The 26,422-nt window shown below is 39.4% G+C and overlaps 1 protein-coding gene across 4 annotated transcripts in view; it reads left to right on the forward strand.

The window, feature by feature from the left end:
- Positions 1–25,417, forward strand: part of gramd2b (GRAM domain-containing protein 2B) — a 117,670-nt gene extending 92,253 nt beyond the window's left edge. For all 4 annotated transcript variants that reach the window (XM_073069660.1, XM_073069648.1, XM_073069656.1 and 1 more), the window contains exons 3-14: positions 3,029–3,107; positions 5,489–5,558; positions 6,329–6,432; positions 7,291–7,386; positions 7,995–8,066; positions 9,938–10,018; positions 11,458–11,566; positions 14,677–14,790; positions 17,312–17,405; positions 19,538–19,648; positions 24,107–24,200; positions 24,592–25,417. In XM_073069660.1, the coding sequence (XP_072925761.1) occupies positions 3,029–3,107; positions 5,489–5,558; positions 6,329–6,432; positions 7,291–7,386; positions 7,995–8,066; positions 9,938–10,018; positions 11,458–11,566; positions 14,677–14,790; positions 17,312–17,405; positions 19,538–19,648; positions 24,107–24,200; positions 24,592–24,633 (1,066 nt within the window). In that variant the 3' untranslated portion in view covers positions 24,634–25,417. The remainder of the gene's footprint in view (positions 1–3,028; positions 3,108–5,488; positions 5,559–6,328; positions 6,433–7,290; positions 7,387–7,994; positions 8,067–9,937; positions 10,019–11,457; positions 11,567–14,676; positions 14,791–17,311; positions 17,406–19,537; positions 19,649–24,106; positions 24,201–24,591) is intronic.
- The last annotated feature ends 1,005 nt before the right edge of the window (positions 25,418–26,422 follow it).

The raw sequence follows: 26,422 nt of genomic DNA on the forward strand, positions 1-26,422 counted from the left end.
ATTCTTGGCTTTTCCACCTCACCGCACTGAGTTAATTTTTCTTTTGTATAATTTCCAGAAAAGGTGTCAGTTGGAAACTTGGTTAGGAAAAAGGGAGATATCTACAATAAATATAGGCAGCATGGAGTAAATGAGGTGCTCGAGGAATATAAAGAATGTAAGAAGAATCTTAAGAAAGAAGTTAGAAAAGCTAAAAGAAGATACGAGGTTGCTTTGGCAAGTAAGGTGAAAATAAATCCAAAGGGTTTCTACAGTTATATTAATAGCAAAAGGATAGTGAGGGATAAAATTGGTCCCTTAGAGAATCAGAGTGGACAGCTATGTGTGGAGCCGAAAGAGATGGGGGAGATTTTGAACAATTTATTTTCTTCGGTTTTCACTAAGGAGAAGGATATTGAATTGTGTAAGGTAACGGAAACAAGTAGGGTAGTTATGGAAACTATGACGATTAAAGAGGAGGAAGTACTGGCACTTTTAAGAAATATAAAAGTGGATAAAATCTCTGGGTCCTGACAGGATATTCCCTAGGACCTTGAGGGAGGTTAGTGTAGAAATAGCAGGGGCTCTGACAGAAATATTTCAAATGTCATTAGAAACAGGGATGGTGCCGGAGGATTGGCGTATTGCTCATGTGGTTCCATTGTTTAAAAAGGGTTCTAAGAGTAAACCTAGCAATTATAGCCCTGTCAGTTTGACATCAGTGGTGGGTAAATTAATGGAAAGTATTCTTAGAGATGGTATATATAATTATCTGGATAGACGGGGTCTGATTAGGAACAGTCAACATGGATTTGTGCGTGGAAGGTCATGTTTGACAAATCTTACTGAATTTTTTTGAAGAGGTTACGAGGAAAGTTGACGAGGGTAAAGCAGTGGATGTTGTCTATATGGACTTCAGTAAGACCTTTGACAAGGTTCCGCACGGAAGGTTAGTTAGGAAGGTTCAGTCGTTAGGTATTAATAATGAAGTAGTAAAATGGATTCAACAGTGGCTGGATGGGAGATGCCAGAGAGTAGTGGTGGATAACTGTTTGTCAGGTTGGAGGCCGGTGACTAGTGGTGTGCCTCAGGGATCTGTACTGGGTCCAGTGTTGTTTGTCATATACATTAATGATCTGGATGATGGGGTGGTAAATTGGATTAGTAAGTATGCAGATGATACTAAGGTAGGTGGCGTTGTGGATAATGAAGTAGGTTTTCAAAGCTTGCAGAGAGATTTAGGCCAGTTAGAAGAGTGGGCTGAACGATGGCAGATGGAGTTTAATGCTGATAAGTGTGAGGTGCTACATTTTGGTAGGAATAATCCAAATAGGACATACATGGTAAATGGTAGGGCATTGAAGAATGCAGTAGAACATAGTGATCTAGTGCATAGTTCCCTGAAGGTGGAATCTCATGTGGATAGGGTGGTGAAGAAAGCTTTTGGTATGTTGGCCTTTATAAATCAGAGCATTGAGTATAGGAGTTGGGATGTAATGTTAAAATTGTACAAGGCATTGGTAAGGCTGAATTTGGAGTATTGTGTACAGTTCTGGTCACCAAATTATAGGAAAGATGTCAACAAAATAGAGTACAGAGAAGATTTACTAGAATGTTACCTGGGTTTCAGCACCTAAGTTACAGGGAAAGATTGAACAAGTCAGGTCTTTATTCTTTGGAGCGTTGAAGGTTGAGGGGGGACTTGATAGAGGTATTAAAAATTATGAGGGGGATAGATAGAGTTGACATGGATAGGCTTTTTCCATTGAGAGTAGGGGAGATTCAAACAAGAGGACATGAGTTGAGACTTAGGGGGCAAAAGTTTAAGGGTAACATGAGGGGGAATTTCTTTGCTCAGAGAGTGATAGCTGTGTGGAATGAGCTTCCAGTAGAAGTGGTAGAGGCAGGTTCGGTATTGTCATTTAAAGCAAAATTGGATAGGTATATGGACAGGAAAGGAATGGAGGGTTACGGGCTGAGTGCGGGTCAGTGGGATTAGGTGAGAGTAAGCATTTGGCATGGACTAGAAGGGCCGAGATGGCCTGTTTCCGTGCTGTAATTGTTATATGGTTATATATGGTTTGGGGAAAGGGAATTTGCACTGTTAGTCTAGCTGTACTGCTTTGAAATTTAGGTTGTATCTGCATATTCTGCAGCAAAGGTTTGCTGAACTGTTTGAGTGCCACTGTTGTGCCAGTCTTCACATTCATCACTAAATTGATAACTGTTGTTTATCAGAGAATCACACAACGAGAGAAAGGCCTTTTCAGCCTAGCCCATCCATGTGAGCGATAAAGCCCATTTACACCAATCTCATTTGCCTGCTTTAGGCCTGTATCTCGCTACAGCTTTCCTATCAAAGTACCTGTCTGAATGCCTTTTAAATATAGTAATTGTGTCTGCCTGTACCACTGTCTGTTCGTTCTAGGTAATTACCACCCTCTGTAGGAAAGCTCACCCCCTCAGATCTCTTAAATTCTCTCATCTCATTTTAAGCCTGTGTCCTCCTGTTCTAGACAGCCCTCCACGGGAAAAGACTTATCCATCCTATGTATGTGGCTTATAGTTTTATAAACGTATATAATAGCACCCTTCAGCTTCCGCATTGCAGCCTATCCAATCTTATAACTTGCAGTCCTCCATTACCTGGAAAGGAGGACCAGGTAATCTCTCTTCTGCACTATATTCCCACCAAGTCCTTCTTGCAGTATGGCCTCCAGAATTGTACACAATATACGAAAGTGTACTCTAACAATGATTTGTACAGCTGTAACATGACATCCTAACTCTCTACTCAATACCTCAGCCTAAGAAAGCAAGCATATCAGACACCACCTTCACTACTTTCTCCACCGGTGTTACCACTTTCATTGAGCTATGGAATTAACACACCAAGGTCTCTCTATACATAAGGTCTGTAATTTGGACCCTCCTAAGGTCGCTGCCATTTCCAGTTTAGAACTGGTAAACAACTGATTGTTTATTTTGGACAAAAACTCCTGTAAATGCTAATCACCTGTAGAAATAATTAAAAATATTTGGTTTTCAGATCAAAGACTTATGATGTAGTCTTTACATCCGGTTCTACAGACTATGAAACAAAGCTTGAAAGAAAAAAACATTCCAATGTGAGTAATTTACTACACTCTAGTTTCTCCAGATCATATAACTCCCATAATAAAATAATTAACCATCTTAAGTGCTGCAGACATTTCCATGTGTATTTCTGGCCTGGAAATTGTTAGTTTAGTATGGCCTTTTGCATGTAGTGAAGAGATTGATAATAAAAGTAATAGACCTTAATTGGCTATATATATTTTTAAATCTCTTTTTGGGCTGCATTTTCTTTAACTGAATTATTCTACTTCACACAAGGTTACTGAAATATTGAGTCCTGGAAGTCAAAATACACTTGGAAATGGTTCTGAAAATGTGGAGGCTTTGGTTAGACTACATTTGGTGTATTGTGAGGGTTGCGAGCAGTTCTGGGCCCCAAATCTAAGAAAGGATGTGCTGACGTTGGAGAGGGCCCAGGGGAAGTGCCCAGGAATGATCCCGGGAGTGAAAGTGTTTCATGACTCTGAGCCGGTACTCACTAGAGTTTAGGTGATCTCATTGAAATGTAGCAGATATTGAAAGAACTAGATGGAGTGTGCACAGAGATGTTTTCATTAATAGGAGAGTCTGGGAGCAGTGGCACAACCTCGGAAAAGGAGGACATTTCTTTAGCATGGAGATGAGGAGGAATTTCTTCAGCCAGAGGGTGGGGATTCTGTAGAGTTCATTGCCTCAGATAACTGGAAGTCAAATCACTCGGTATATTAAAAGCAGAGATTGATAGTGTGGTAACTTCTACTTTACAAAAAAGACCACTCGACAACTTGATGGCCAAAAGAGCATCTTTATCTGGGACAGCAAATGATATTTACAATACAGAGGCTTCCAGGTACCTCATGCGGCCTGGGTGGAGGAACTATATACAATGCATACTGGGAGTAAAAAGAGCAGAAGTAAAGACCCCGCCAACCCTGGATCCGGCCTCTGGCTACCAACAGCTTCCCGAGTAGTATTAACTTACTTTTAATAATACTCACATTACAACAGATAGGTTCTTGATTAGTAAGGGCATCAAAGGCTACAGGGAAAGACAGGAGAATGGATTTGAGAGAGAAGATAAATCAACAACGATCGAATGGTGGAGCACACTGGATGAGACAAATGGCCTAATTCTGCTTCTGTGTCTTATGGTTTTCTTTATTGTAGTCTGAATATTTTGTTACAATAGTAATACTTTTAAGCATCTCTCTGAATATTTTTCCTTTAAGCTTTTAAGGGAGTTTTGCTCAAAGAGCAATGCTGTGTACACTAGTCATTTTCAGTATTTCTGACAATAGTATTGTTTAGTGAATTCTAGTCCGTTGTAATCATTGTGAATTTAAAAATAGGGATTGTAAGAATAAACACCAATTTTTTTCTCTTCTCCTTTCACATCTCCTCCAAAGCAAGTGTGGGTTCAGCTGACAGTCCAAGGCTTCCACAGTTTCTATGTAGCTGGTGGTGGCAGGGATGGGTTATACATGATTTGTGGGTCACAGTTCAATTTATTTGGATCATTCAGTATACTGACTAATACACGATACCCATCGTGTTATTTTCATACAGCATGTATTTATGAGGTATGCAATTCAACCCATCACGTTTCTGTCCGCTCTTGGATATATCCCACTCCTTTTATTTTCCTGCAACATTCTTTCTAACGTGCCCGTTAACAATTCCTGATTCTCCCACAAGACAAACGATGCTGAAGGTAATTTACAGCAGCCATCATCATAACAACCAGCAAGTGTAAGGAATGTGGGAGGAAACCAGAGCACCAAGGGAACTGGACATGGTCACAGGTAAAGCTTGCAGACTGTACACAATGCCAGAAATCCAGGCTGAATCAGAGCTGTGTAACAATGACACCTGCAGCGTCGTTAGCAGAATATGATAATACGCGATCGCTTCAGCATCAAACTGGTGTCGTGCAAATGGATTATAAATGTTCAAAAGAACACGCAAAATTTTGAGGAAACAGTTCCTGTGTGACAAAATGTAAGGGCTGTTAAGGAACAGTTATGGAAACATCTGAAATTTGGTGACCTTTTCAAATAATCGGTAAGCTCAGCACTCAGCTAAGCTTACTTGCCCTGGTTCCATTGTTTGTCAGGTCCCTTTGCATGTATGAAGATCTGCATTTGCATATTTAATGAGTATTGCATTAATGACTATACTTAAATAAGGACCTTGTTACTCAAATTTTAAATGAAGTGCACTTGAGATGTTGCATATGGTATCTTGGACAACACCCAGGATATGGTTATGAGTAGCTCTGGTTATTTCATGGATAGAAAACTAGAATACATTGGAAACTGCTATAACCCCATTTTTTTTATGAGCTCTCTCTCTTTTATTGTACAGGAACAACTGATTATTTACTTTTTTAAATCTCATTGATTTTCCTCTCCAGCCTTCGAAGACAAATGCAACTTATCATAAGATCTTTAAAGACATTGAAAAGGATGAATCATTAAAACAAAGTAAGCAACATTCTTGGTTATGTCTTGTGTGTTTGGTGTTGTAAGTGAGCCTAATAAGTATCATTGATAGAACGGTGTTTCGTATCACTGCTGCATTCTAAATGAATTTGCTTGAGTCGAGAGCTGCCCCCGTATATCCTAAATGTGCAATGTAATAACACGTGTGTTGAGCTCTGCTTCAGAAGTTTTGCTTCCATGAGCTATGATGCAACAAAATTTAATGTACGTATACAACAAAAACACAATTTTCCTACACGATAAAAGAAAATCAAAATTAACAATACTCATATTCTCCCATATTTGGTGTGGAGCTTGGCTTATAGCATATCTGTACACAGTTAGCCACCAACTGCTGCTATCTTCTTGACCATTGTGAATGTACAATGGTTGAAATGGCCGCTGTTTTGGGTGCACAGCTACATTTAACCTTGCCTTTCATTGCTGACACTAGTGCACTTAGAAAGTTGGAATCGCATGTTTTGGTTATAGCATGGTTTCCCCTCCCCAAGCATAAATGTAGCGTCAATTTTTTCACTCCAACTGAGAACTCTAAATTGCCTGAAGCCAGAATTGTGCTTTGCGGTTCAGCAGTGTTAGGCGGCTGTTCTTCAGTGGCCCTACTTTTGCCCTACTTTTCAACAACAAGGGATTGAGGGAAAATAAGCTATTAAAATACAATATATTGTTGGCCTAAAAACAAGGAAGACAGAAGTAAATAGTTTTATTGCATAAGAAATAAACTCGGCACTAAATTTTATTTTATTTTCTAGGTTTTACTTGTGCTTTACAAAAGGACATTCTATACCAAGGGAAATTGTTTGTGTCTGAAAACTGGATTTGCTTTAATTCCAAAGTCTTTGGAAGAGATATAAAGGTTTAAAGCTTTTAATGTTTTCTTTGTAAGGGGAGAGAGGAAGTCTTTGCTAAAACTGGCCATTATCAAGATTCAAGGTTGTTTAATGTCACTTCCTGTACACAAGTATGAAGGCGCTTAATGAGAAATGTCCAGTGAGAAATCCACCACACTTATTGTATTAATAAGTGAATTATTAAGTGTCATTTATAAATATATAAAGCAATAATCATGCATTATAACTTGCTGAATTTTCAGTTTTGTATCCATCCTTGACAACAATCTCAGAATCAGGTTTAATATCACCAGCATATATTGTGAAATTTGTTAACTAACAGCAGTGCAATGCAATACATAATAATATATATTTTAAAAAAAGTAAATCAATTAATGTAAGTGCCAAAACAGAAATAATAAAGAAGTGAGGTAGTGTTCATGGGTTCAGTGCCCATTTAGAAATCATATGGCAGAGGGGGAAGAAACTGTTCTTGAATCATTGAGTGTGTGCCTTCAGGCTTCTGGACCTCAGTCCTGACGATGACAATGAGAAGAGAGCCAAATCCTGGGTGATGGGAATCCTTAATAATGGACACCTTTCTGAGGCACAGCTTCTCGATGCCTTGGATACTGTGGAGGCTAGTACCCAAGAGGCTAGTATTCAACCTTGCCCTCCATCTTTTGGAATTAATTTTCAATAGGCAGCCACTGGGTATGAAACCTCATAAGGTGGATGCAGAATTTGGAGATGAGCTTTACAAATTCTACCTGTCAAGTGAGAGACAAGTTAAAATGTAACTCGGCATAATTTACAATGATGGCAGAAAGTCGATAGCTCACAATTGTGCCATTGTAACTTTGTGTTGCTTTTCCCCACATCAGATTACAATACCTACCTTTTCTGTGACTCAGATTAAGAAACACAAAACCGCTTTGCTGGTGCCAAATGCTCTGTGCATATCAACTGAATTTGAAAAGGTAAGTCTCCAGTTGTAGGGCAGCATTCCATAGAATGCTTCAACTTGTTGGATAAGATTTACCATTGAGTTCAGATCTTCCTTTGTTATTGAAGTTCAGAATCGGTTATTATCATTGACATATGTCATGAAATTTGTTGTTCTTGTGGCAATGGTACAGAGCAAGATATGGAAAAGGTACAAAAAAGATAATGCATAAGAAGAATACCAAGATAGTACCACTCAGAAATCTGATGGCAGAATGGAAAAAGCTGTTCCTAAAACATTGAGTATGGGCCTTCAGGCTTCTGTGCCTCCTCCCTGATGGTGGTACTGAGAACAGGATCTATTCAGGTGGTGAGGGTCCTTAATGATGTATTCCCCCTTCTTGAGGCACTGCCTTTGGAAGATGCCCTCGATGGTGAGGAGGCTGAGAGTACACCCATCTGCAGCCTCCATACCAGGCAGTGATGCAGCCAGTCAGAATACCTTCACTGTAATTCTACAGAAACGTGCTAGAGTTTTAATGAAATACCAAATCCCCTCAGATTCCTGATCAGCTATAGTCACTGGCATGTCCTCATCATGATTGCATCAACATCACCATGTTGAACTTTTTTTTTATTGCAGTTTATGTTTGTTTCATTGCTGTCCAGGGATGCAACCTACAAGCTTCTGAAATCTGTTTGTTTACATCTAGAGGTAAGTATAGATGATCGAATATGTAAAGGTTAGGTTATTGTAGATTGAAGAGATTTTTATCAATGAAGCATGACATGAAACTTTGTTCACTATTATGGCAAAGGATTTGGGATGGAGATAACTTGTGCATGTCCATTGATCATCTTCCTGACTTGATCAAACTTTACTACAGTGTGAAATTGGTCCCTCCAGCCCTTTGAGTCACGCCAGCCAGCAGCCCCTGATTTAACCCTAGCCTAATCACAGAACAATTTACAGTGACCAGTGAACCTATTTATCAACCAATCAACCAGTCTTTAAACTGTGGGAGGAAACCTGAGCACTTGGAGGAAACCCAAGTAAGTGGTCAAGAGGAGAATGTACAAACTCCTTACAGATAGTGGGCATCAGGTCAACTTGTATTCCCTGAGCAGGCATTTTACTTTTTGTTTGTTTATCCATATTTAACCATCCCTAATTTTGATTTATCTCGGAGAGGAGAACCGACACTATTACCTCAAAATTGCAAAACAAAAACGCAAGATGAAAGTAAACAACAGAAGCAATATCAGAAGAAGAAAGTAAATCATTAGTTAAATGTCATTGGACAATTCAGTGGACATTTTCCCTATTTTCCAACAATTGGGGGAAATGAGCTATTATAACAACACAACATTTTGTTGTCTTAATCACTTGCCTAATAGTCATGGGTTTGCCTTCCCACTAGTGCAGTGTTAAAGTCCCATTCTTTAAGAGTCCATGTGATTTTGCTGGATTATGTCAATGCAGCATTCTGTATCTCCACATGTCAACATGTATCCACAGCTTTAGGTTTGAATTCAATAGAACTTTGTTTTCCATCGGGTTTCATCGTCGCAGGTTGTGTCCCGTGCACTGGATTGCTTCCATTTTTAATTTAAGGGGAGAGAAGCAAACCATATATCTTGCCTTTCCGTAAACATGTCTTCAGCCCTGAACCATGTCTTCAGTCATCTGCACCTGAACCATGCTGTTTTTTCTGCTGTGATCCCAGGCATGATCTTGTGCAGGGAGGTTGGATTCCAGCATATTGGTGTGAGCCTTTGCTGCATAATATAGTGGAGAGCTACCCCAAACAAGCAATTACTGTATTGGCTGAATAGCTTTAATACATCAGTAAAGGCCCCATCTCCAGAAAAGCCATCTGCCAAAGCTATCGCTGGAATTAAATCATTGCTTATAGCACTTGCGAAGTATTAACAATAAATATTTCAACCTATACAATATACTTAGATACTTTGTCTAATGCTACTGTTAACTTGTCATTCCTACCATTTCTTTCCAGGAGGTCGCTGTATTTGAACTGGTTTAAGCTGTGTAGTTCCATCATTATGCCTTTTACAAGATTCAAGCCATTGTGTTGTTCCTTATCTGAATTTCTCATTGGTTAAAATGTTCACTTATTTCTTTAAACTAACCATTAAAGATAACAGGCATGGCCGTTGTAATTGTAGTATGCAAGGATTTGAATAAATAAGCCTGTGTAGGGCATAGAACAATATATTTACGCATATATAACCCATGATGCTTTGAATGCACTTCATTGTTCTTCAAGCCATAGTTTTCCATGCAGTGCCGTAGTACTGTGAGTAAATATAATGGCTTGGTATTCATGGATCTGAGGCAGAGAATTTTTGGGGTTTGTACTCCCCCTAAGGATTTCCTCTTTGTCTCAATCTCAAATGGGTGAGTCTTTATCCAGAAACGGCATCCCCCACTCCTGAGCCTCCTATCAGTTGAAGCTTCAATTTTTGTCTAGCCCTTCAGAATCTTGTATGAACTGTAAATTTTGAACAAAGTCTCATACCAAATCCAATATTCTAATTCTGATTTGTACATTGACCTTTTCTTAGGAGCGATCTGATGATATCAGTCCAAATCCACCCCTTACTGAAAATAATCTCAGAGCTGAGCGCCCAACATCTTTGCCTATAGTAAGTGGAAATTTACTGTAATCTTTATCACTCCTATCTTGTGATCTGCAGCAGAATGACTGATTCAAGGGGCTGGTTACTATAGTTATCGTGTTTTTCAGTCCTTGTGGAGATCCTTATTTCCATTTCAATGTGTTTGTTTTATAATAGGTTTCTTAAAAAATATTTAGGTTAAAGTTGTTTTGAAGACTGATTTAGAAATCACTTTAAACCCAATTCTACTGAAGTGTAAACCTGACATGTGCCTGTGATTCATTGTTCACCTGAAGGTTATTCCAATCACTTCATGTAGCTATTTTCAAAGTGTTTCAGCAATCAAAAATAACATAAAGTGTATCATATGCTAATGTTTTCCTCTGGTTTGCGTTAGACATAGAACTAAATTTTTCAATAATGCAGACTCTAGACATTTAAACTACTTTGCAATTCCTTATAGGATGAACTTATAGCAATAAACTCGAAGGATTAAAGATATGTATCTGATCAGAGCTATTCTTTGGTTTTTTTGAGTGCTTTGATAATATCAGAACCAAAAAAAATCATTCTTTCTTTTCGTTGTTAAACTTGTTACTTCAAAGATACTTCTCTATGTTATGCATTTTAATTAAGAGAATAAAAAAGAATGGAAGTCTTTCATAATGTGTTTTCCTTTCCTCAAGATAAAGGGAGTGAAAAAGCATTACTTGATCCCACAAACTACATCAAATGGCAATCTCCACAGCAGTTCTGTGTACTTCATTTGTAGAGAAAAGCAACATGCATAAATTGAAATTAGTTTCAGATGGAGACATCTTTAAACAAAGTTAACCAGGCATATTCCCTGTACGTTATACTGTGCAAACGTTGAAACAGCACACAGCAATAAATGTTCTAAAGTCTTTTTTAAAAAATCCTACTTAAGGAAACAAAACTTGTTAATGCAGCTTCTTCCATTAAAAGGAGTGTAATTTTTCCCAGCTTTCCACAAATTTTAGTAAGGAATGTTGCATTAAATTTGTGCTTTTGATATCAATTGTGCATTTCATCTGTGATCTCTTCCTGACAATAATCGGTGGTGTCAATGTGTGCAGGTGGCTTCTAAGCGGTATAGTTCAAGTGATCTGATGAATGGGGTAATTTCATGATGCTGGTTGCTAGTTTGACCGTGAACATAGATATACTTGCACAGTGAGGCTGCAGTAAATTTCTAATGATCTACTATGTGATTGTTTGGAAATCCTGAATCAGCATCTGGATGAGTTTTTAATTTAAGGAAAAGTTTTCTGAAAGTGTGTTGGATTATTAATTAGAATAACGTCCAGTTCAATGGAAACTGTCAGCCAGATTAATGGTTTTACTGTACCTGGGATGTATATTATGCCTGGATTGATTTTTGTTAATACATCTATATAACTTCACAAGGAACCTAATGGAAATTATCCTTTCTTTTTTGGGGATAGGATTTCAATATAGAGGATTTGACAGATTTTCCAACAGTATGCAGAAGACGGGAATTGGAGCAATTCAGCAGTTCTGGTTCTCAGACTCCAGAGTCTGAAAATTCCCAAGGTTTATTGCATTTATTATTTAAGGCAATTCTTAATAAGATGCCATTTTTGGCTCTAGTCTAATAAGGTTACATCAAATTCCATAAAGCCAGCAGATAAAAGGTAATACAGTAGATTCTGGTTAATTGGGACACATCGGGACCAGGACATTTTGGCCTAATTAAGCGCCTGCCCAATTATTGAGGTTTCATGGAAAAAATAAAAAGGACAAGCCACCATTTAACTGAGTAACAAATTGTGTGTTTAAGTGAAATACAGAACAAATTAGAACCTACAAATACAGCTACAGTACTTAAAACTGTGTATTAATTCCTAATAATTATTGACAGGAATTATTCCTGTGTACACTGCGGAGTTCTTTTGATTGACTATAACTGAACACAATTGGTGCTGTCATCTAGTACATGTAATGGACTTCCTTCTCGCAATGCATCCTCCATATTTTCATTTTCATTGTAACATTCAAGATGGTTGTCGATAACCTTCAAACTCTTCATAGTTTCTAACTTGTTGAAGTAGTGAAATAATTTCACTCGCAGCCATTTCTAGCATCTCCAGGCCTGAGTGCTTGAACCCACAGTAAGTGAAAGAGTTCTGAATTCTCCTGCTGCTTATTTCTCGCCGACTATCAGTGAGAAAAATCGCTGCTTTTTGAACACAAACACACAGAACTGACACAACTCTAAACATTTTGCACAGTATAGTGTTTAATAGCCACACAAGTTCCCACAACTGACACTAGTTAGAACTGTTGAGCAACAGTCTCCTGACCCAATTAAGCAGCATAGTGCCTGAATAAGTGGAGGGGAATCCTGGCTATTTTATAGATTTTTTTTGTTCTTTCAAAGTTGTCCCAAATATGCAGCTGCCCCAATTAACCAATGGCCCAATTAACTGGAATCCACTGCATTTTGAGTGCATATACTTCTGAAAAATGGCTAAAACAGTAAAATAAAGTTGGCAAAATATAGGATAGAATTTCAGATTATCCTACAACAGTTCAATATTAAAAAAATACAATTGAAAGGTTCAAAAGTTGTGATGAACCAAAAAAATTAATATAACTTAAAATATTAGAATCTTTTTTTGTGGTATATGCTTTATTTTAAAAGCTTAGGAATAAAACCATAAGAATGGGAGCAGAGGTAAGACATTTGGTCCATCAAGTCTGCTCTGCCATTCCATAATAGCTGATTTATTATTTTTCTCAATTCTATTCTCCTGTCTTCTCCCCATAACGTTTAACACCCTCTGGTGTTGTGCCTTCTGGTCCTAGACTCCCCCACTATAGAAAACATCCTCTGCATATCCACTCTATCCAGGTCTTTCAATATTCAATAAGTTTCAATGAGATCTCCCACGACTGAAGATATGAGCAGTCGTGATGCCTCCTGCTGCGGAGCGGCCCTTTATCGGATGTTAAGACTCACAAAAGCAGCTTATAGGCAAAATATTACAGATGGATGGCATCACCATGCCAATGTGTTCAGAGGCCAGCAAAGTTTGATTGAACATTTTGTTTTGAATGGTTATGTTTGTGATTGTTGAGCATAATTAAAAAAGAACCTTAAATGTTGAAAATTAAGACAGGCAGTCGTAAGGGGATATCCTGAAATCTCTGCTGCAGGTGGGCACCTCTCACCAACTTCCAAAATAGAACTCTTTTCAGGTTACTGCATAAGGGTTACAGTTTAAAAAAGACATGAATGTAATGAGGTGATCATTTCACAGAAGGGAGCGCTCAGTGAGGAGCTGTTCAACTTGGCTGATGCTACATACTTCCTTAGTAATGATTGAATTTTGCTATTAAATGTGCTTTACCTTTTTATAAAAAACAAATTTGCTAAAGCAAGAATTTTGAAGCTGCCCTAATAGCTATCAGGGGAAAAAATAGCCATAAGTCAGCTGCGGACTCAATTCCCCATGTGCTTTGAATTAGTTAAAGTTACTCAGAGTAGCAGATGTACAATGGGGAAAAGCATTCACTCACACCAGGCTGTTACTTGCATCTCAATCCAAAGACCTGCAAAGTTCACAGACCAGAATGAGCTCAAAGCCACTGTAAAGGAGAGGGAGCACAAAGAGTGAAAACTGATGTGACCTCACAAAACCATCCAAAGGTCTAACCAAACAGATGACCTTACAAAATTCTTGGTTCACCAATTTGCCCGCAGCATGATCGAGATGAGTAAATATAATTGATTAGAGGAAGGTGTCTGGAAAGAGGGTCACAATCTCAGGCTATGGGACAAAACATTTATGAGTGAGATGAGGAGATCTTCAAAAGATGGAGAACCTGTGGAACTGTCTACCACAGACGGTAGTATATGCCAAGTTTGAGGTAGGTTGATTTGTAGACAAAAGATATCACCGATATTGGGGTGGGAGACAGAATATAACAAATATAGAATAGAAACCACACTAAACATCACAGTAAATTCAAAGAGCTGAATGCCCTACTTCTGCTCATATGTAACATAAATGTCAAAGAGCAGGTGGGTGGTCTGAAGTAAAACTACGCATGCAGTCTATATATTAAAAAAATCAAAAGATGAATATTGGTTCTTCTACTCTTAATATTTCTTGTACACAAGTTTCTCCAATTTAACTTTAATACAGTACTCAGTATTCACTTCTAGCAGTACAGTAAAACTAATAATCCACTACCCAATTATTCAGAAATCCCTATGGTTTGGCATGAGCCTCACTGGTTTCTTATGTTCCTTTTAACTCATCAGTCACCCACTCCCCATGCTCCCTTTACACTGACCAGGGGCCCTGCTCCCCTCATACCCTTTAAACTTGCCTGGTTCACTGGAAATGTTATTATTACTCTGCATAACATTAGAAAAGTGGATTAAGAGCAGTGGCATTTTAATAGGAAACAATATCCAAAATATATATATATTTGAATTGAAAATTAGTGCCTAACTTAATCTGCTCCCCACAGGTTTTAAAAATAATTGGCAACTTATTAAAATGCTTCATTTTAACTTTGTTTTAAGAATACTTATAGTATTGAATACATAGATTCATGACATTTTCTATGGGCTTAGAATAATGCTTCTTTTACAAAATGTTGAAATGCAAATATCTGATTTGTCTATTAAGAATTTAACAGCGCAACCCAAGCGTTATTGAAAGTGGAAAAGAATGCCATTCCTGTGCGTGCTGACGTTCACGTAGAAGAAATAGCTGATTTGAGGAGGAGCTATCATGAGAGCAGTGAGTATTTGTATCTGATTCTTTTGTATATGAAAAGCTTTCCACAAAATGTTTTCTTCACAGATTCCTGAGTTTTTTTTTCCTCCTGAGAGAAGTAATTGCTTTATTGTTGTCACATGCTCTGAGAAATAGTGGAAAAACTCTGTTTTGTTTGCCTTCCTCAGAGATCATTTCAAAACATAAGTTCTTCAATGTAGTGGAAAGGGAAGAACAATAACAAAATGCAGAATATAGTGTTAACTTGGAGAAAGCACAGTGCAGGTTGATGTATCTGGATAGAATAATTTGAATGATCTATCTATAAAAACTGGGGTGTGCCAGATTTCCTTGGCCTTCTGAGGAAGTAGAGGAACTGGTGTGCTTTCTTAGCCATAGTGTCCATGTGATTTGAACAGGATAAGCTGTTGGTGAAGTTTACACCTAGGAGATGGTCTCAACCATCTCCACCTCAGCACCATTGATACACACACAGGGTACGTGCTCCAGCCTGCTTCCGGTGACCAGTCCTTTTGCTTTGCCAACATTTGAAGGAAAGTTTTGTATCTTGAAACCATGCCACCAGGCGCTCTATCTCCTTCCTGTATTCTGCCACCTGGTTATTTGAAGTTCGGCCCTGTATGGTGATATAGTCCAGGAACTTGTCGATGGACTTGGATCAGAATCTGGCTGTACAGTAATGAGCGTGTGAGGAGTAAAGTGAGGGAAGAGCAATCCAACAGCAATCGTGTTGCTAGATATCCGTTCACCACAAACTTTCCAATACAACCATCTAGCTTCTGTAAAAGAAGTTGATATTTAGTTTTTTTTCTCTCTCTCTCACTGGATGTAGGCTTTTTTGTCAAGTCAGCATTTAATGTCCTTAATTGCCCTTTAAAGTGGTGATGAGCTGCCTTCCATTATGGGATGTTGTATGGGAAGCAGGTCGCTTGGTATAGAGCAGGGGTAGGCAACCTTAAGCACAAATGATTTTCTAGTGTGCGTTACTCATTAATTTGAGGCAAAACATAACTAGATGTATTTAAATGGATAATTCCCATATTTCAAGTTTTTTTTAATGGCATTTATCTGGCCCACTGTCCGCTCATTAATACGCCCCCGCAGAGGCAAAAAGGTTGCTGACCCCTGGTATAGACCTATGACAAATTTCCAGGCTATTTAACAGTGATTAAGAGCTACCATCTTGCCTTGAATCTAGTGACAATACAGTGGGCTTCCTTCTCTGAAGGACACCAAGTTCAAGTTTATTGTCATCTGACTGTACTTTTATATAACCAAATGAAACAATGTTCCTCCAGACCATGGTGCACCCACAATACATATGCCACACATAGCATATAAAACAAAATATTACCACAAATAAGTTAATAAAACACAACTCAAAATGCACGTGGATTGTGTAGCAGAAATAAACAGTACGGTAAATAGCATGCTGTCCTAATAATGAGACTTCAGTGGTGTCAGGGTATTCATTAGTTTCTCAGCTTGGGGGGAGAAAGCTGTCGCCCAATCTGTCTTTCCTAGTCCTGATGCTCCTGTATCTCTTTCCAGACAGTAGTAGGTCAAAGATTGTGGGATGGCTGGTAGCAAGCCTCAATAATGCTTTGTGTACAATGCTCCCAGTAAATGTCACAAATGGGGCTGGTGGTGAGATCCCAGTGATCCTCTCTGCAGTTTTTACCCTGCTCGGTAGGGTCTTGTGTCCATTGCCTTGAAAACACTGTACAATGATGCAGCCAGACAAGATGCTCAATGGTGCTCCTGTAAAAGGTTGTTAGAATAGGGGTGTGGAGCTTTGTACACCTCATTCTCCTGAGAAACTGGAGATGCTGCTGTGGCTTCTTGACTAATGAGGAGGTGTTATGGGTCCAAGTTAGATCGTCCGTATGTGCACAGCAAGGATCTCCGTGCTCTTCACTCTCTCCACGGCAGAGCCACTGATGTGCAATGGAAAGTGGTCGACCTGCGCCTTCCAGAAGTCCACAATCATCTCTTGTCTTGTCCGTTGAGATTCCGGTTGCTGTTCCTCACACCATCTGGCAAGCTTCTCTACCTCTTCTCTATATGTCAACCCATCATTGTTGGTGATGAGGTCAGCCATAGATGTATCGTCAGCAAACTTGATGCAGTTTGAGCTAGATCTGGCAGTGTAATCAGCTGTCTTCCATTATGGTAAACTGTATGTGAAACAGGCCACTTGGGGTAGAGCTATGACAGTTTTCAGGGTATTTAACAAAACAGCAAAGAGCAACCGTCTTGCCTTGAACTGGTATCCATACAGTCAGACTTCCTTCCCTGAAGGACATTTGGTTACAATTACTGAAACTAGATTCACTTAATTAGCTGAATTTGAGATGTGATGAGATTCAAACTGGTATCAACAGATAAACTTGTCAAGACCTTTGCTTCCAGATCAATAATTGTCATCCTGCCACACACTATTATTTGCTTTCTGCAGAGAAATTAGTCACTGACTTTGCATTTCTGAGTTACTTTTGTTCTGATATCTGTTGTATATTTGCAGGACATTCGGTGGTGTGGGGTTTATTACACAAAGTAAGAGTGAATGGTGAACAGCATCTATCGGTAACTACCTTACTGGTGCTTTATCTAGTCATGTGAGTATTGCTTTTAATTACAAAATAAATTAGTAAGTGTTTTTGACTCTGTATATGGCTCTGAATCTATTCTGGAGTAGTGTATTATGTATTTGTGGAACTCACAATCATCACAGTACATCTACTCAGTCCCAGTCCAGGTTATGGCAGATTTGAATCCCAGCACAAAATGTGAGGCTTTTTGTCTGAAAGGCTATTTGATGCAAGTCGTCACTAGCCTGTTAGTGGATAACACTGTGGAGTTGAAATCGAGTTTTGCTGAAGTGGATCATTTTAAGACGTAACAGAATTAGTCCACTCGTCATGGAGTCTGCTCCACAATTCCATCATGAATGATTTATTATCCCTCTCGACTCCATTCTCCTGTCTTCTCCCCATAAACAGTTGATGCCCTAACTAAGCAAGCATCAACCAAACTCGGCTTTAAATATACCCGTTGACTTGGCCTCCACAGCCATCTGTGACAATGAATTTCACAACTCAACTGCTGTCTAACTAAAGAAATTCCTCCTCATCTCTGTTCTAAATGGACTTCCTTCTATTCTGAAGCTGTGCCCTCTGAACTTTGACTTTTCCTCTCTAGGAACCATCCTCTCCACATTCACTATCTAGGCCTTGCAATATTTGATAGTTTAAATAGATTACCGCCCCCCCCCCCCCCCGCTTCTAAACTCCACTGAGTACAGGCCCAGGGCTGGGAAACATTCATCATACATTAATCTTTTCATTCCCATCATTATTCTCTTGAACCTCCTAGACCCTGTCCTTTCTTAGAACAAACTTGAGGTAATCTGCAGATGCTGGAAATCCAAGTGCGCACACACACGAGCACACACACCCCCCTTTTCTTCCCCCCCCCGCATACCCGTCTGTGGAAAAGAGTAAACAGTCGATATTTTGAGTGGAGACCTTTATCAACACTGGAACGAAAGATGAGGTCAGGGCAATAAGATGAGCGAGGGAGGAAGAAGTACAAGGTGATAGGTGAAACTGGGAGGGGGAAGGGGTGAAGTAAAGAACTGGAAAATTGATTGGTGACAGAGATAAAGCTATGGAGGAGGGGAACTCTGATAGGAGAGGGTAGAAGACCATGGAAGAAAGGGAATGGGGAAGAGCACCAGAGGCAGGTGATGGACAGGTGTCGATCAGTGGAGTTCCTGCAACATCTAATCATGAATGCTTTTTCCTGAGACTCGGTGACCATGGTGAGATTGGCACTTTACATTATCCAAACATTTAATTTGCAAATGAATGGAATCATTCTTTCGGAAACAGCACAATTGCCCATGCTTCTTCTGTTTGGCTTTGTAGTCATATAACAGTAAGGTGAAAACCTACACCATATGGTAAACAACAGGGATTCAGATAGAATATGGTTAACATTATACACTAGCCATTTTTTTATCTTACTAGAACACACACACACACACACACACACACACACACACACACACACACACACACACACACACACACACACACACACACACACACACACACACACACACACTCACACCCCCCCCCCTCCCTCCCTGACATCACCCCATATTACAGCCTCTATACATTTGCTTTAAGTCTCTTTATCCTAAATCACTTGGAGTGCAGAGGCTGAAAGATTGTAGAACCATGAGTCACAGGATTAGGCCTAAACGCAATAAAGGAATTCAATACAAAAGAAATTGGCACTTATCTGTCAGTTATTAATGAGAATTTTCCATTGTTCCATTCAAAATATTACTGTTCTATTAACAGTGTAATTAAAACTTATTAATCTTTGTACTTGTATAATTCATTGATTTTGTTATTTTGTTTAATGTTAAGAATAATATGGCAAATTATGAAACTTCAACAGCATGTTAGTAAGCCAGTTAAGTGTTTTAATTGTTAATTTAATTAACAATTTAAGAGTTGCAGTACATATCTTAAAAACTTCAGTTGTTTCCGCTGATTACTGCTCTATACCTATCAACACTGAAGTTCAACTTGAATACAAATACATAGTCTTTGACAAAAAAAATTTGAACAGGTCAAAGAACAAAATGTAAAATCCATTAGAAGTTCTTTATTTCAACATTAAATGTAACTGCACCAAGATACCGTGAATGCTTGCTAAAGAACTGTTCTGTTTGCAGAGTCATTGTGCTAGTCCTTTCATCTTTCTATATGGGCATAAAAATCTGTGCTTTGGAGCAGCGCCTAGCTTCACTGGGAGCCCTGCCAGAATATCAGGCACACCACAAAGAGTGAGTATGTGCATTCAGTTTGCTTATCGATGGTCTAGAAATTGGCATGGGGAAACATGCTAAATAGTTGTTGAGCAACATGCAAACAGTCTTTGTGTGGGTTCTAGTGCTCTTCTAACGGCTGCCAAAGGCAGAGTTCCATTGTCCATTGCTAATGACCCCTGAGGTGAGGAGGCATTTGGAGTCAATCACATTGAGTCTGGAGTCAGAAGGGTGGCAGATTACTTTTCCAGAAAGGCATCAGAATCAGTTGGGCTTTTATAATATGGAGGCAAGCCTTTTTTTTTTGGCCCACCCAATCTGTGCTGACTTTCAGGCAGCTGTTTACATCAAACCTACACAATTTCCTTTACTCGCCGCCTCAGCCCCATACCCCCATGTTCACATCAAAGTCTGTCAGTCCCAAGAACATCGGCAACAATGTTCACTGGCCCATTAACTCAACCAACACATGTGTCCCTGGGATTTGGAAGGAAAACTAAGCACCCAGTGGGACCACACACAGTCACAGGAATAACGAGCATACTCCACGCAGACACCGCTGTTGTCAAGTTTGTATCTAGGTCACTAGAACTATGAAGCGTCAGCACCTCATTAATGAAACTACTTCAGTTTCCACTTTATTTCATTACTTGGAATTTAAACTTGCACATCTGCAACAGTGGTCCAGAATTCTAAAACTTAATCGCCATGGTAACTGATTCCAATTATGTTGCAGCCCAGAAGGATACAATAGCATTAAGCACTACTAAAAGGTCCTTACTCACTGTTCATGCTCAGCATACGAAGGGAAGTACAGGTGGGAAAGGACCAGTTACCAAATGTATTGTGAAGCCGGGAGCTGGACAGACCCCACTGACAGCAGACGGGTGGTAGAGATTGGTGGGTGCAGAGTGCTCCTGAAGGAGAAGAAGCTATCAAAGTGGGTTTCCTAATGGCCCAAGCTCAAGAGGTGCTTGGGGAGTGCCACTTTTAACTCGTGGCTGGTCTGAGAATGCCCAATGTTAAACACACTTCTGCAGTGTACAGGTGGCCCCCGTTTTTCGAATGTTTGCTTTACGACAGCTCGCTGTTATGAAAGACCTACATTAATACCTGTTTTCGCTAACCAAAGAGGATTTTCGCTTTTACGAGAAAAAGACACCTGCTTTATACATGTGTTTACCCCGAGAAGGACTACCATGACAGTGAAGCCTTGTGCAGGCAGTTATGTACGTGCCAATTTTTTTTTTTCCTCTCTCCAAATCGATTTTGGCTCGCTGTCTTTCGGATTTTGATAAGTGAAACTACACCATACATACAATATTTCTACTTTATATGGGCTGTATATTTATCATATCATTCCTGCTTTTACTATATGTTAGTGTTATTTTAGGTTTTATGTGTTATTTGGTTTGATTTGGTAAGTTATTTTTTGGTTCTGGGAACACTCAATTTTTCCCATATAAATTAATGGTAATTGCTTCTTCGCTTTACGACATTTCGGCTTACAAACTGTTTCATAGGAACGATCTACCTTCGGATAGCGGGGGAAATCTGTACCCCAAATTTTTAAAAGTAGTCTGATGCAGAAATTTGTATTATTGTGGGATTATGTTTCCCCACTTTTAGTGCTATTAAAATCAAATCAAGTTTAATTATCATTCCAAGCTGACATAGATACAGCTGAAAGAGACGGCATTCCTTGGGGGCCAAGGTGCAAAACATTCAAAATAGTGAGCAAAAAAGCATATTTACTTGGGGAGGGGGGGAGAAAAACCATATTAATAGCCCAAGACCCTGAGTGACAGTGTCCATCAGTCGATGGTACAGCATCCCAGCAGTGTGCAGATACATGCAGTCCAGTATGTCATTCCACTGCTCAAACACTGGAGGGCAGCACCAATGGGGAAAGGCCAGGCCACAGCCAAGCATGGACGCCATGCTGTAATGCTTCCGCGTCTTCTCACATGGTCTGCAGCACCAGGCAAATCAGAGGCTTGAGGTCTAACTCTCACTGCAACCAAGGCTACACAGCTCCTATGTCATCTGTCCCTTCACCAGACAAGGGTAACAGTCTTGTGGCAACTTGTATTATCGCTGTCCAACGGAGTTCTGCGATCGCAAGTGAAATGTCTGAGACGATCTCCCTTGGTTGTACTGCACCAACGTTGATGCTTGTGAGTAACAGTCTGCAGCCAGGTTGGCTCATCCAAACACAAACCGGCTCCTCCAGTATCCTGGCAGATTGGTTTCCCGATGTCCCGACTGGCTCCTTCGACACCTTGGCCACTCCGCCGCCAATACCAGTCCAGCAGCTCTGATCAACGAGCAGCTCACTGGTGGAGTAGCCCTGCGGTACTCAAAGTTCTTGGAGCAGAATTGTCGCTGGATCGTTTAAAAAAAACTAATTTTACGAGGGGGGGAAAAAACGCACCTTTGGTTGGCCCTCGAGAGGCCCGGTGTTCACAAGCCCTGCCATCTTACTGGTAGTTCTTCAACTTATGAGGGGAACAGTTTAATGCAGGAATAGACAACATTGCATTCCACTCTGTGTCTTTGATTTTCATTGGAAACAAAAACAGCCCTTAATATGAATTTTACAGCTACTTGCCCTGAACTTCATAAAAACCAATGGAAAAGTTGGCCACCTTTACTGTTGACCATGTTGCAAGTGATTTTATATATATGGTACAATGTTTTCAGAAGGGATGAATATGACCTATCCACAAAAGTTAAACTGAAGAATTTTTTTCAAATTCTTATTTGTCTCCTTGGTTTATTCTTAAATGCTTAACGAGCAATAAACATTACAACTATCGAGCTGGCTCGAGGGAAATATTAGTACCTCAGGCTTTTCCAGTCAATAGTTAGCAGTGTCGTAAACACAAGAGATTCTGCAGATGCTGGAAATCCAGAGCAGCACACACACACACACACAAGATGCTCAGCAGGTCAGACCGCATCAGTGGGACTGAAAAAGCTGTTGGTGTTTTGCGCTGAGACCCTTCAACGGGACTGGAAAGGAAGGGAGCAGTAGCAAGAATAAAAAGGTGGGAGGAGGGGAAGGAGTACAAGCTAGAAGGTGATAGGTGAAGGCAGGTGGGCAGGAGAGGGGGGGATGAAGTAAAAAGCTAGGAGGTTCCCAGGATGAGGTTTGCTTTCCAGGGCATAGACATGTCCTCCTCCTTCAAAGAGTGGGTTTTCCCTTCCTCCTCCATTGATGTTGCCCTCACCCACATTCCTCCATTTCCTGGGTATCTACAGTCATGCCCTCTTCCTGTCATCTTGACAAGAATAGAGAGTTCATAGTGTCCTCACCTACCAACCTATCACCTCTCCACATCCAGCACATCATTCTCCACAACTTCCACCATCTTCAGTGGGACCCCATCACCAAAAAAGGGTCCCACAGACCATTCCATTCGCCTCCTCTCTCACCTCCGTTCAGGGCCCCAAACAGTCCTGGCGAGCCAGCACTTCACCTGGGAATCTGCTGGATTCATCTACTGGATCCAGTACTCCAGATGGGGTCTCCTCTACATTGGTGAGACCTGACGTGGACTGCTTTATCAAGTAACTGTCACTCTATCTGCAAAAAGCAGGATTTTTTGATGGCCGATCATTTTAATTCCATTTCCCATTCTGACATGTTGGTCCATGGCCAGCTCTGCTGTTATGATGAGGCCTTTTGTATTCTATCTGGGTAACCGCCAAGCTGATGGTATTACATCGATTTCTCTAACTTCCAGTATTTCCCCATCACCCCCCTTCGCTTTTCTATTCCCCACTCCTCTTACCTTTTTTCTTCTCATCTGCCTATCACCTCCCCGGTACCCCTCCTCCTGCCCTTTCTCCAATAGTCCACTCTAATCTGTCTGATTCTTCAGCTCCTAGCTTCTTACTTTATCCACACTCCTCCACCTACCTTTTTCACCTGTCACCTAGCTTGTCCTCCTTCCCCTGCCTCTACCTTATTCTGCTTTCCGGTCCTGATAAAAGATCTTGGCCTGAAGTGTCAGCTGTTTATTCCTCTCCATGGATGAGTTCCTACATTCTCTAACTCTAAAACCTGGATCTTTATTAATCCTGAAAATCAGCACATCTGGTAGAACAGCCATACAACAATATGGGTTACAGAATGGATTATTCAGTCAGGTTAGCAGCTTGAGATTTGTGTGTGTAGGTGAAGTCATTTTTTCTTTTGCCTCTCCCACTCCCAGACCCAGTTGGGTTTAGCTCTACCTATAGAAAGATCTGCTCTGGTTAAGGGGCAATATTGGGCGAGAAATAAAGGGTTATTATAATTGATACAATGTGTTTTATTTCCTTGCAGTGCCATTCAGTTATTGATTTTTTTAAAAATTTGAATATAATAATGAATGACAGCAGTTGAAATCTATTGTTTAACTGTGTGTTCAGTTATGGCTTGAATTAGTAATACGTAGAATTTATTGCATTCACTTTTATTTTCTGTAGTTCCTTCATTCAGCATGACATGGGTTTACCATACCAAGTCAATACTGATGTAATCTATGATGAATTAAATGAAAATCTTGCAAAGCTGGAAAAGGTGAGCAAAAAATTATTCAAATGCCATTATATTATTGTGTCAAAGCTTCTTCTTGAGTGAAAAAATATTACAGATGAGTTCAGTGTCTGAAGTGAAGTTTCAGGTGCAGAATGGGTCAAGATAACACAGAGTTTTCTAAATGAGGATGAGGGTTCAAATTGCAACTGAGTCCACAACATCATTTCAGGTATTATCTGACACCCATTGCAAAGACGTGAAAATGGTGCACTTATGTTCATGAGAGGAAATTAAATTTAAATGATTATTTTAAAATCTGAATTCTGTTTCCTTTGATTATATTGGTAGAAAATTTTGCAAAAAAAACCCCAATAAATTAATGAGCGTGTGGCTGTATTTCCCATTTCAACTCTCTCCCTATATTGTCTTTCAGATACAGAAGAATCTGCAAAAGCTTCTTGAAGGAACTGAATGAACTTCTGTGCTTCCAATCATCAGTACATTTTGTGCCCAGCAAGTCCATAAATCTCTGGAATGTAAAGTGAACTCTGCAGGACAGAGTGAAGATTGATAAGCTTCGGTCCTATATTTAAAGGAATTTTGCATTGCCTTTTGGAGGAAATATGCAAGTTATTTTCCCTTACATGTGCAAAAAAAAAGAATTCCATTGACCAGCAAGTTCTTCATTTAGAAATTAAACTTTTGCAAAGCAATACTCAAAGTTGAAGAGCCTTTATGTACTTCCACTGTAATGTATTTTACAAGATGCCAACCAGCTAAAAGTAGTCGAGCCATTGGCTATGACCCTTCATTAGGGTTATTATGAATAAAGTACAATATATGCAATATCCCTTTGTCTAATGATGCAAAATAAACTTTGGACAAGTTACAAATTGCTTTTGTAGTGCAGAATTTTCCAAGAACATAAAATATTTTTTTATCTTTGGTGTCTGAGCATTGGATGGATGATCACATTAGTAATGTAGAGGGGAAAAAAAATCACAGACAGACAGGCATGGGAGGACAAAATCCTCCCTGTCTGATTTCCACCTTGACACTATGCTTGGGCTCTGAGGATTAAAATCCACCCCAGTGCTTCAGATTAGTAGGTACATTGCACAGTGATATTAAATGCACTATAGACATTACTGAGTAAATGTACAGCTATTACAATCCGCTATTTATACATTGTAACTGAGATCTTAAAATCTTGGATTTGATTTTACTTGTTTTACAAATAAAGTTTTGGCATACTAAAATTTGTACTATTCTTTCACGAGGTAGGTAGGCATTATTGTACTCTGTACATAGAAATGACATTCATCAAGTTTATACATTAATCATTGCAAAACTAATGTTGAATTACAAGTTTGAGGAGTGAGCTGGATTGATGTGTCATGAGCAGAGGGAAAGCTTGTTTTAATTAATATAGGATTGTCATGTAATAAGATTATGTGCAAATCTTTTGTTTTAATGAGTTAATTTTGAGTTAATAATAGGATCTGGACAATGCCATCATTATGAACCAAGAAAAATTTCAGTAACATTAATGCAGAAGTACATTTACTTCTGAGCAACAACCATGGATTCCAAAACACAATTTTTTTGGGCCTACATAAACAGGTTTTTTCTTCCCTAGCTTTAAGTTTATCCAGTCTAGCTTAACCTGAGAAATTTGGTCCCATTTTTCTTTTCATGGAAACACAGTACAAGGATAAAGCAGGAAACATTTTTCATATTGGCAAAAACCTTTAATTCTGGACATGAAGGTCTCTAGGCTCTCAAAAAGAGCATGTAACCAAACTTAAATCATGGAATCCGATTTGAAAATTGTTAATTGGTTAATCTGAAGAACCGAACCAATTTATACCTGAATTTGTTAAATCCTTCGAATTCTTCTCCCAGGAGTAGTTTCCTAGTCAACATAAATTTTCCCAACCTCACAAATCATAATCCATATATAACCTGCATTCCTCAGCCTATTTTCTTTTAATACTTGAAGACAATTAATGATTTGGGCCTTTAGTTTAAATGGCTAGATATGGCACACATTTCTTTACCCTGTCATGTTCTATGATAGCCCACAGATCTGTTCTGTAATCTGCACCAACCTGCAAGTAATAGAAACTGGGGCCCTCCCTGAAGCACTGTCCCTGTTGACAAATTTCGCGTTTTTTTTAATCACTGTTCAATAGCAATATTTTAAAAGTTTAAGCAAGTTTTTACAGTAAGTTAAATGTACTATAAAGTGAATGTTTAATTTA

This window comes from Hemitrygon akajei, chromosome 2, assembly GCF_048418815.1.
Source record: "Hemitrygon akajei chromosome 2, sHemAka1.3, whole genome shotgun sequence".
NCBI classification, from domain to species: Eukaryota; Metazoa; Chordata; class Chondrichthyes; order Myliobatiformes; family Dasyatidae; genus Hemitrygon; species Hemitrygon akajei.